This window comes from Vigna unguiculata, chromosome 4 (assembly GCF_004118075.2).
Source record: "Vigna unguiculata cultivar IT97K-499-35 chromosome 4, ASM411807v1, whole genome shotgun sequence".
NCBI classification, from domain to species: Eukaryota; Viridiplantae; Streptophyta; class Magnoliopsida; order Fabales; family Fabaceae; genus Vigna; species Vigna unguiculata.
Window position 1 is genome coordinate 34669206 of NC_040282.1, and position 12483 is coordinate 34681688.

The 12483-nt window shown below is 32.1% G+C and overlaps 1 protein-coding gene across 1 annotated transcript; it reads left to right on the forward strand.

The window, feature by feature from the left end:
• The first annotated feature begins 3579 nt into the window (after nucleotides 1–3579).
• On the forward strand, nucleotides 3580–9946 carry LOC114180820 (receptor-like protein EIX2). The gene is made up of 6 exons (XM_028067108.1): nucleotides 3580–3681; nucleotides 4624–4690; nucleotides 6814–7220; nucleotides 7298–8256; nucleotides 8379–8451; nucleotides 9026–9946. Exons 1-6 carry the CDS (start codon nucleotides 3580–3582, stop codon nucleotides 9944–9946), a joined length of 2529 nt encoding a protein of 842 aa, XP_027922909.1.
• The last annotated feature ends 2537 nt before the right edge of the window (nucleotides 9947–12483 follow it).

Consider the following 12483-nt stretch of genomic DNA (forward strand, 5'->3'; position numbering starts at 1 on the left):
ATAACGGCTAATGTATGCATTGTGAATTGTATCACATAATTTGCAGTTTACGGAAGATGATGAAAGAAGCATGGATTACTGGAGTAGGTATTGAGGTTCACAATGTAATACAATTATCAGTGTTTCTTTAAGCTTATTCATTTCAGTATCTTCTATTGTGTAATGTATGCCTTACTTTTTGTTTCATTTCTTATGATGACAAATCTATGATTGCCCTTGCCAGAATATCTAAATAAGAGTAAATTTGAAAATCAATACAAAAAATTAGCAGTCCCATTTATTATTCTTGTGTAAACATCATAACCACCAAAGTCTGCAAGCCAACAAAAAAGAAATTTGTTTTAACAAATCCAATGTTTAAGCCGCAAATAAGTAAAATGATGTTTTAACACTTAAATGATCACTTCGCAGCCTACTTTTAAATATTTTGTGATCGTTAAAACAGGTAAAATTTTATATATCGTAAAAAAAAAATTGAAAAAGAAAAGAGTTTATAACAGGGATGTCAACGAGACGGGTAGAGTATGTGTAGTATCTCCCTCGTACCCTATCCGCTGGATAAATATCCGCCCCGTACCTGTATCCATATCAGTTAGGTATTCGTTATGCGGATACCTGTCTACTTTTTTCATATTCACGGGTACACACAGGTACCTACGGGTATTTAAAAAATTATTTAAAAATAAAATATTTAATAATAAATAAAATAAAATATATCACTGTCATAAATTTTAAATAAAGTTAAAATAAATTCAAGTTCATATAAGTCTAAATAATTATAAAAATAAATATAAGATGACGTTTAACACAATAGAAATTCTTTAATTAGTGTTTGGATTAACAAGCCCACTTTCTCCGATTGATTCCTGAAAAATAAAAAAATAAAAAATCACTAACAATTTATATGGTAGTTTATTTTTGAATGAAGAAATATTAAAGAAATTACTAACTTCATCACCTTCATTCACAAAAACATTATTTGATTCACTCGTTCTTCACCTTCATTAGTAGAAATTCGTAGACATCGTTAATTTAGAATATTACAAATGCACAAAACCAGGTGAGTTTTTAATGTTTCTACTATAAAAAATTCTATCAAAGAGGTTGCAAAAAAAATTTATAAAGTAAGTATACATAAATTATACCTGTAATTGATCTTGACAAACAAAAATTGTGTCCCCTGCTATTAAAATAATTTAAAATAATAAAATTCATTCATTAGTGGTTTTTGATGCATACGAAACTCATGAAATAATAAAATAGTAAACAAAAATGTTATTAAAATGATAGAAGTCATACAATAGTAATTTTCAATTCATAAAAAACTCATGAAACATTACAATAATAAACCAAAAAATCAGTTAAATAAGAAAACATATACGAAACCATATTTTTCAATTCTTATAAGTTAATAAAATTCAAATTTTAAAAGTTAATAAACCTCAATTGCCACGTGCCAAGTATTCTTATTTTGTTAACTCCATCATTTGACAACAAACATACCATAAATGTCACTATCTAGATAGGGTTTGATGTATATGCCCAATTTCAAAGAAAGGAAAGAGAAAAATGTCAAGGGGTGTACCAGAAAAAAGACAATGTACCAGTACTTGAAGCTAGAAGAATGAAGACAGAAGACAAGATGTGCAGCTTAAAAAAATTAGGTCAGGTAGACGGGCATTCACGGGTACGGATACTATGATACCTATACCCGCCTTGTTAACATGCGGGTATCAAAAATACCCGTATCTGCGGGTAGCGAGTATCCATTTTTAATATCTGTTTCCTACCCTTTGCAGGTTTTATCCGTAGAAATTCAAAAGGGAAAGCATAGCAACACGCAAGGCAACTGATTTGGATCAGTTAACAAAAACTAATTCCTACAATAGAAAACCCTAACCTTTTTAATACCCTCCCTTCAAGCTAGATGGGAGATGCTCAACATTCCTAGTTGATCTTGAAATTAGTGCGATGAAGAGCCTTCGTAAAGACGTATGCGAGTTGATTGTTCGAGCACACCGAAAGGAGGCGAAACAGGTTGTGTTGAAGTCTCTCGCAAACCACATGAGAATCAATGTCGATGTGTTTGGTAAACTCGTGGAAGGTGGGGTAGTGCACGATATGCCTTGAGGACTGGTTATCGTAGTAGAGCACAACAGGACGATCATTAGCTTGACATATTTATCAACATACATGGGCCCTTGTTGAAGCCTTTAGAGCTTCAAAAGAGTCTCACTCTTATAGTAGGAAAGAACAAATCTAGCGCATATTAAAACTTTAATATCTCTCCAAAAATTGCGAGTGGATCTTGGTTATATATTGTTCATATACATTTGATGCCACCAACTCATGACATAGTCCTCAAATTCTAAGACTACCAAATCGACTTAGTCACTAACTAAATGAATGTTGAATATTTGGTACACTTTTTGCTCCCACTTAATGTAGAGGTTGAGATCACTCTCTCCTTTGAAATTGGGAATCTTGACGGAAGGTGGTTGTCTTTGTTGCAATGAGCTTAGCCTCTTCCCACCATCAAACATGTGCCTTCTTCTCCTTCGTGCATCATAAAGAGCTCTTGTATGAAGATCTCCAACTTCTCCTCTTCTCTAAGTTCAAGCCTTTGAATATGCTTTTGAACATTTTGCCTCCCATTTGCCCTGCTACAAGAAAATTGAAAATTTCCATGGTCAAAATCTGTGGGAAACAATTAAATTTCGTGGGTTATATATTTTTCCCATGAATTTTCCGCAAACCGAAATTCGGGTAATAAACTCATAGGAAGCATTTCCAACGTACTTTTGTTTTTAAAGGATAATTTTCTACAGACTATTTCCGCGAAAAAAGTCGTGTCATTCGGTTGATAATTTTCCACCGATATATTTTCACAATCTTTAGATGATACGTTCTACAAAAGTTATCCCTAGAAAAAAAAAAAAAATATATATATATATATATATATATATATAAAAGAAATTTAACAATTTTAATAATATAAACATAAAACTATATCAACAAATATTATAAAAATTAAAAAAAGCAAAACAAAAAGTACAATCATCAATATAACAATACTTGTAGAAGATAATAATGTACCACATTAAGTACAAACACTAGTGCAGGAAAGGGAAATGACAACGGTTATTTTCACCTTTTGGCTTCGGGTGTGTACCCGAGGCATATACTATCGAGGTAAAAGGATAGTACTTTATGCCTCGGTTACAAACCCGATGCATGTTTAATAGTTACTACCTCGGTATCTGCCTAACCGAGGCCTAATGTGTATCAAAAATTCAAAACAAAAAAAGAAAATTGAGCGCACAATGGAGGCGCGTCTGTTTTGTTTGTGGCTGCATAGTGGAGAAGTTTCGCATTCCTTGAGCGCGTCTCCTTCGTAAGGTTCGCGACAACAACCTAGGCGCGGCGCCAGAACTTCTTCCTCGTCGCGAGGACTTTGGTGGCTTGCTTCGTCCAGACCTTGCGGTGGTGTCTCTCTTTTGCCATGGTCTTTGGATCTGGCCTTCGCAAGTGCAACTTGCAATAGTGGTTTGCTCACGAGAGTGCGTTGATGGTTTCATGATGGCCTCCATTGGGATTGGTGGTTTGGCTGTTGCATTATTGCTTGCAGATCTGCAAGTTGGGTGGCTCGCGGAAGACTTGTGGTGCCGCGGTGGTTTCGAGGTATCGTGTGGTGTGGGTTTCAACAACATACCAAAAAAACGAAAAAAAAGTGATAGAGCTGAATCAAAAACGAAACAAAAACGTAAAAATGAACCGTACAAAGGGGCAAGATTCACGCCGAAAATGGAGGACCAACAAGAACGACCAATTTGATGGCCAATCAGTGCGGTGGAGGGCTAAAATCAGTGGTGGCGCGGCCTGAGAATCTCTGAACCAATGGCTGCATTTTTTTTGCGAATGGAGAAGACGCAGGAACAATGCTGCGATTTGGGGTTTTTTAACCTAATAAGCTATACTGCCTCGGTTGATTCGAAACCGAGGCATAAACGTGAATAGGCCTCGATTCAAAGCATAACCTAGGCATATTCTCACGCAAAATAACAAAAAAAGAAAACACGTTGATAAATTCTGTCAATTATAGGCCTCGGGTGAAAAGGCCCGCTGCAGTAACACTTATATGCCTCGGTTCATTGGGACCAGAGGCATAAAATTGCCTCATTATTTTTGAATTTTAAAAAAGCAGGAATGTTTGAATTTTTTACACCATTACTGCCTCGGTTGGAAATATAACTGAGACATAAACGCTCATAGGCCTCGGTTGTTTGGTAACCGAGGCATAAAAGTTGTTTTAAATCACAAAAATGCCACCACGTCTTTATCTATCTCGTTTGTGAGAGAACCGAGACCTATAAAACACTGTCTAAATGCGAATTTGCACTTGTGAAACCTGGAATAATAAAAAGTGAATCAATAGTAAAAATTGGATTATGCGGAGAAAACTCATATGCTTTGATCCTATTTAAAATTTTCTAATACTATTGTAACCAAGTAGCAAATGTTAGAATTAAGTCTTATATAGGATTGTAGCTCGGCCGTAACATTGAATGGCTCAAAAGATTATAAGTAAATTCTACATTGATTGTTCCATCTACCATGCTACAGTTTCAGCTGTTGCAGATAGACAAGTCAAGTGACAGTTCAGCTTTCATTTATCTAGCTATTGGAACAAGTCAGCGTAACTGAATCTTGCTGAATTAACTTCAAAACTTCTGTCTGATATGACAGCGGCATGGATTATTGAGGTCTGCAATTTAATGCAAAATTACTGTTTCAAGAAATTTATTTCGTTGTCTTTCATCGTATAATGTATGCTAATTTCTATTATTTGTTTTTTATATTTTCAGGGTACTAATTTTAATGTGATGATTTTGATTTGTATTTTGAATAATGAGGCTTCCTAATACTATTTTTTTAACACAAATTTATCTTTTCCTACAAACAAAAATCTTAGAGTAATTCAGTGTCATCACATATCAGTTGTTTCTGCTTTCAAGCCCAGTTGTTATTTCACAATTTATAACGTCAATAATATACGACTTTCAGACAACACATAAAGCACCAACAAAAGGATATTTTGAATATTGTAATGGGAAGGGTAGAAAACATAAAGAGATTACATGCCTTTCTTAAACTGTAATTAAATGTTTTTACCTTAACAAATTAAGAATTGAACTTTAAAAGGAGGTGAATGTTTATGTATGGGTACCTTAGCTCCTTAGGGGTATCATGCATGGTAGAATTTATTTATATATTTGGTTTATAATTTTGGAAGCGATTAGCTAATGTATCGGTCAACTGAGCCAATCCAAGTATGAAAAATTATTACGGTGAAGGCAATTTTTCCACAAGTAAGTTTATTGACGTGATTAAGGTGCTTAATTTTCTAACCCATCTTTTGGGATTAGAAGATTTGGAAATTTAACAAATAATGTATTGAATGAAATTGAAGAAACCCTTGCTAAGAAGACTTGGTCCGTTTAATCACTATCTATTTCAATCTACAAATTTAATTTTAATATTTAAGAAAATGTCAACTATTCGAAATAATTTTATATGACAACTTAGATTGTTTGCTGTAAATCAATAGTAAAGAAAAACATTTGTTTATTGCAAATTTTAGTTGTTTATGTACAAATAAATTGTATGTAATGCTTATACTATAGTTCTAATTTAAATTTAAAAGAACTGTGATAAAGTATTAGAAAAGTAAGTTGAAACAGTCAACATTCTAAGCTAAAATATCAATTGATGGTTTTGTTTTTAGAGAAATTTATTAAAGGGAGATGATGTAAATAGGATATTTTGAGAATGCTAAAATTTATATATATATATATATATATATATATTATAAGAACATTTTTAAATAATAATCAATTTTAATGATTAAATATTGTTAATAACTACCAATTTAGATTCCAATTTTCAAAATAAAAAAGTATTGATTATTAAAATAATTACTATTATGAATAAAAAAAATTAGAATTGATCGCTAAATTAGTCACTAATTAATTAGAAATTAATTAAAAAACTAAAGTTTTTAGTAATCAAAATTTTAATAGTTAACTTTTAATAACCAATTTATAAATTAATTCTTTTGATAGTTAAAAACTTGATATCTAAATTTTAAAGATCGATACATATCGTAAAATTTGAATTACACTCGGTTTAATTCAATTATTTGCTTGTTTTAAATAAGTTTTGACATTTCAAAATATTGTTTATATGGTAATAAAACACTAAATTATATAATATTGAACTACTCTTCTTTATATCTTTCTCCTTATTTTGGTCCATTTCTTCATCGTCTCTTTCAATCTACAAACTTTAAGTTTTAATATTTTAAAAAAAGTTAATTTGAAATAATTTTATATTACAATTTAGATTGTTTGTTTAAAATCAATACCAACGAAAAATTAATATAATTTTTTTTAAAGTATTACTAAAGCAAGTTCAAGCAGTCAACATAGTTTGCTAAAATGACAATTACTTTCCATATATGAATTCTTTTTTCTATTATTTCTTTAATTTTATGAAATCAACTTTTAAGACTTTCTCTCTTTTACTGGTCTCGGAAAGCCACCACCCGTCCGTACAAGTGTGGATATAAACGAAGCCATGGAGCATTCTAAACATCAAAGGTGAAACTGAAAAGACCTGAATCATTCGCATTATACTACTCTTCTTTACTCTGCTGCTACCTGTTAGAATTATCTGATATGAGAAAGACTTCAATGAGTGCTTATTTTCTGAAAATATTTTATATTGTTCTCTTGCTTTCTTTGCTTGCCTCAGGAAGTACTGTTACATTGAAAAACTCAAGTGAGAGTGGTGAAGCAAAGTGCATAGAGAGGGAGAGCCAAGCACTCCTCAGGTTCAAAGATAGCCTCTTAGATGTCTTTGGCATGCTCTCCACTTGGACCGATAATACAGATTGCTGCAAATGGAAACGCATTCTCTGCAACCATCAAACAGGTCATGTACAACTACTTGATCTTCATGGAGACAACGACTACAACATACAGTATTTGAGAGGTGCAATCAATGTCACTTCATTGATCCACTTGCAATATATTCAACATCTAGATCTCAGCCATAATTATTTTGCCGGGACTTGCATCCAGAACTTCATGGGCTTCACCAACTTAAGATATCTCCGTCTCTCCAATTCTTACTTTGCGGGGGGATTCCTTCAAAACTCGGTGATCTTTCACAACAACGCTATCTAAATCTTAGGGAAAATATCTAAATGTAGTTTGGGAATCTCAAACTGTTACAGTACCTCGATCTTGGAGGATATTATCTTTCCGGAAAAATCCCATCTCAAATTGGGAATCTCAGAAATCTACAATATCTCAGTATTGGAAGTAACACTGCTCCATATTATAAGCCAAACTACATTTCAAGTTCCCTTTATGGAGCAATTCCTTTCAGCATAGGGAATCTTCCATTGTTGCGTACTCTCCAACTAGTTGGCAATTTTGATATAAAATCTAAGGATGCACGGTGGCTATCTACTCTCCATTCCTTAACAATTCTTCAGCTGAGTTCCTTATACAGTCTTGGGTTTTCTCATCGGTGGCTACAAACTATTAGTAAAATCATTCCAAACTTAACAGAGTTGAGGCTAGTTGATTCTAATCTTTTGGATTGTGATATTCAATTTTTGTTCCATTCTCACTCTTCCAACAAGTCCACCTCTCTTACGGTGCTAGATCTCTCTTCTAATATGTTGACGTCATCAACACCTCAACTCTTGTTTAACTTTACCCTTCATCTTCAAGACCTTTATCTTTCTCACAATAATATAGATTTCTCACCTTCTCAGTGTCCAAATTCTCCTTCTCTTAAGATCCTCGACCTCTCTTATAATATTCTAACATCATCAACGTTTCTTGGGAATTTTAATATCAGCTCCAAATTGCAAGAGCTTCATCTCGTAAACTGCAGTATTATGGATAGAAGTTTTCTTATTTCATCTACTTCCACTATGAACTCTTTGTCCTCTCTTCTCCACATTGATCTCTCCAATAACTTGTTAAGATCATACTCTGTATTTCACTGGCTTTCTAATTTCACTACCAATCTCCGTACCCTTAATCTTGATTATAACTTCTTGGAAGGTTCCATTCCAGATGAATTTGAGAAATCAATGAACTCTCTTGAATATATTTACCTCTCCAATAACAAACTACAAGAAAGGTTCTATCTTTCTTTGGGAGCATGTGCAGGTTACAGGTATTACACCTCTCAAATAACAAGTTGAATGGTGAATTTCCGAGCTTCATTCAAAATTCTTCATGGTGCAGTAGACACATATTTAGGGAATTGGACCTATCTTATAACCAAATTACTGGCAGGATACCTGAGAGCATCGGACTGCTATCTGGGTTAGAGGTTTTATCGTTAGAGTGGAATTCTTTAGAGGGTGATGTCACTGAATCTCATCTTTCTAACTTTTCCAAATTATATTACTTATTCTTGTCATACAACTCTTTGTCTTTAAAATTTGTCTCTAGTTGGGTTCCTCCTTTTCAATTAATTTACTTGTATCTTGAATCATGCAAACTAGGCCCGAGGTTTCCTAGTTGGCTCCAGACTCAAACTTCGTTAATCTCTCTGAAAATATCTGATTGTGGCATTAATGATACCGTGCCAGAATGGTTTTGGAACAAGTTGCAGACTATATACGAGTGAAGTATGTCTCACAATAATCTCATTGGTACAATTCCTAATATGCAATTGAAGCTTTATTACAGACCAATTATAAATTTAAATTCAAACAAGTTTGAGGGAAAAGTTCCATTATTTTTTCTACAAGCTTCCGAGTTGTTACTCTCCTCAAATAATTTTTCAGATTTATCTTCATTCTTATGTGGAAACGTCACAGCTGCAAACTTGGCCACTTTAGATTTATCATATAACCAAATAAAGGGGCAACTTCCAGATTGTTGGAAATCTGTAGACCGATTATTGTTTCTTGATTTAAGCAGCAACGAATTGACAGGAAGGTTTGGCTTTACGAAACAATAGTTTAATGGGTGAATTGCCTTCCTCTTTAAAGAATTGCAACAATCTAATTATGGTGGATGTGAGTGAGAATTTGTTGTCTGGTCTAATACCATCATGGATTGGAGAAAGGATGCAACAACTGATGATATTGATCATGCGAGGGAATCATTTCTCTGGAAATCTTCCCCTTCGTCTATGTTATCTGAAGCGTATTCAATTGTTTGATCTTTCAAGGAATAACTTATGTGGAGGAATTCCAACTTGCTTAAACAATTTTGCTGCATTGTCTGAAAACAACATTAACAGAACTGAAATGGAAAGTCGTGTACATTGGTACAATAATACTTACCATGAAATTTATAGCATTTTCCATTATAGTAATTATACGCTTCGCGTAACATGGATGTGGAAAGGTGTGGAACGCAACTTCGCAAATCCCGAATTGAGTTTTCTTAGCATTGATCTCTCATGTAACAATTTAACAGGTAAAGTGCCAAGAGTGATTACATATATGTTCGGATTAGTTTCTTTGAATTTATCAAGAAACAATTTGAGTGGAGAAATTCCTTCCGAGATTGGAAATTTACGTTCACTTGAATCCCTTGACCTTTCAAGAAATCAATTCAGTGGGAGAATTCCTTCTTCTCTTTCTCAAATAGATTTTCTGGAAAAATTAGACTTGTCACACAACTCTCTTTCTGGAAGAATCCCGTTGGGAAGACACTTTGATACATTTGATGGCTCTTGTTTTGAAGGAAATATTGATCTTTGTGGTGAACAAATTAACAGGCGTTGTGCTGGAGATCAGATATCAGTAAAGCCTCAAGAAGCAGAGATCCATGGAGAAGATTTTGTTTTCTATGAAGCATTATACATGAGTTTGGGAATAGGATTTTTCACAGGCTTTTGGGAATAACTTTGGCAACCATGGAGAATTGCTTACTTGAGATTCTTGAACACACTCATAGACTATCTACTTGTAATGGTTGAACTGAAGATAGCAAAGTGTCAAAGGTGGCTCAGAGACTAACAGGTACATTATTCTGACAACTTCTTTCTTTGAATTTTATAGTATTTATTTCTCTCCGTGAGTTAAGTAAATGAGTAACTAGTTTTTATTTTAAATTGAGAATGCCTTTCTAAAAATAAATGTATAAGTTCGCTTAGAATGAATGTAGTTGTTAGAATTTACTTTAGTTTTTTATCCTTGATATAGTATATTTAAAAGTAATTCCATTAATCTCTTACTTGTATGTCTCTTTCTCTCTGCCACACATTGCTTTTCATCAATTTAATTAAACATTGATTATATCCTATTCTCCTCTTCATGGCTTTACTAATGGTAGTCCCTTTTCAAAGAAACAAATGTTTTTCTTAGTGCAAAGAAATTATAGACAGTGTGCTCTGTTTTTTGATATTTTCATGATTTCAGATGAGTTATGCTTTAGACCATTTTAAAATGCTTAAATGTTATACACTCCTCTGGGTTTCTATATTTTTGTTTTCATTTAGTTTATCACTAAAATTCGGTCGTCAATTATTTTTTTCCATCATTACTAACTCTGTCTTATGAAATTTAACACAGAATTTGCAGTTTATACTGATTTTCTTCAAGACTTCGTTCTGAGATGAAAGCATCATAAACTGCTGCTGGAAGTGCAAGATTTGAGGGTTGAAGTTTGTAATGTATAATATAACGAGTTCTATTTTAAAGTAAAGGACTTTCAAAATCAATCTTTGGTGATTCTTAATGATTTGGATAGTTGTAATTGTATAATCTATTTGTAATTTTATTCTATCTAAAATGTGAAGCTTTTGCATTCCATCTTAAAAATGAGGCTTGTATTTACCTTATTTCCATCCACACTTTTTCCTTTAGAACTTACCACAAATCTCAAAATCACACTAAATTTTTGAGATTGTAAGACAATTTGTTTTCTCATAAAACATTGAGGAAGACATATAAATGATCAATATGTTTGTTCATGGGAATATTATCACGATAGACGACAACAAATTCTTCAATGAAAGAACATAAAACATAACTCATTGATATCATGAGAGTGTTGGATAAATTAGTTAAGTCAAAAGACTTTATTAACCACTATATAAACCACATTATGTTTTAATAGTTGTTTTTCATTTATCATCTTTCATTCACATTTGATTGTATCCATTGTTTGAAATCAAATTTCGAGAATAGATAATTTAATCTCCCTCTATTTTTATTTGTATTTGGTTTTTCTTTTCTATATGAATATAAAAATAGTAGGTGAAATTAAAATAACATTTCAAATACGAAACATAATCTACAATACATTCAAAATTGTTTAAATTAAAAAGTTACGTAAGAGAAATTTCTTTGATTTGGTTCCTAAAATAATCTATAATAAATTTTCAATCCTAATATGATTTGTTAAAATGATTATTATAGTCATCTTGGAATGGTTGTAACATGCTTACAGTTACATACTTTTTTGACTTGATTAGATTTTCAGTTTTATCACTAGAATTCAGTCTCTAATTTATGTCCATGACGACACGAATTTATCACTAGAATTCGCCAAATTTGCAGTTTATGGCTTATTAACTTCAATACTTTTGTCTGATATGACAGCGGCATTGTATTATCTCTCATTCCTGTTTTGACTGAAAATTCTCATATTCATTGAGTACCGAGTAATATTCAATGTTTTCAATTGTGTATGAAAATATACATCTAATCAAGTCAAAAAAGTATGTAACTGTGAGCATGTTACCAGAGGTTAGTATTCCAACCATTAGAAGTATATATTCCAACCATTCCAAGATGACTATAATAATCATTTTAACAAATCATATGGTAGAAAGAATTTTTATTGCAGAAATAAAAATGGGATAATCCAATCCACACCCCTCTGGTTCGTTGTTATCCCTATGAATACCTTAGCTCCTTAGGGTTATCATGCATGGTGAAATTTATTTATATGTTTGGTTTATAACTTTGAAAGCGATTAGCTGATGTACCAGTCAAGTGTGCCAACTAGGAGATGGGTTGAGTTGTAGATTTCAACTAGTCAACTCATTCTAGTTCGTCCCGTCCAGTCCGTTAATTTGACGGGCCAAAATACGGAGCAGTGTCCTGAATCGTTTTCCCGTTTTACAAAAATAAAATAAAACAAAAATAATTAAAAAGATTAATTTTTTTATATTATATTTTTTAAATGTGTAAATATATAATAGTATTGTAATTTAAATCATTAACACCTACAAATTAAGTTTCAATTATTAGTTATAATTGAATAATTTAATATGTAAATTTAATAATTATTTTAATTTATCTAATTAAAAACATTAACTAATCAATTAAAAGTTTAAAAAAATTATTTAATTAAATAATTTTTTAATAATAATTTATATGTATATATAAAAAAATTTAAAAAAAATTGAAAATTTTGAAAAGAAACTAAAAAA

What these genes read in the sequence shown, in the direction of transcription:
- LOC114180820 (XM_028067108.1), top strand. Translation starts at nt 3,580, where the DNA reads ATGGCCTCCATTGGGATTGGTGGTTTGGCTGTTGCATTATTGCTTGCA. An exon ending in GGTGCCGCGGTGGTTTCGAG is followed by an intron (nt 3,682 to 4,623) that starts GTATCGTGTGGT and finishes ACCATGCTACAG; the next exon opens with TTTCAGCTGTTGCAGATAGA. An exon ending in GGAATTCTTTAGAGGGTGAT is followed by an intron (nt 8,452 to 9,025) that starts GTCACTGAATCT and finishes ACGAATTGACAG; the next exon opens with GAAGGTTTGGCTTTACGAAA.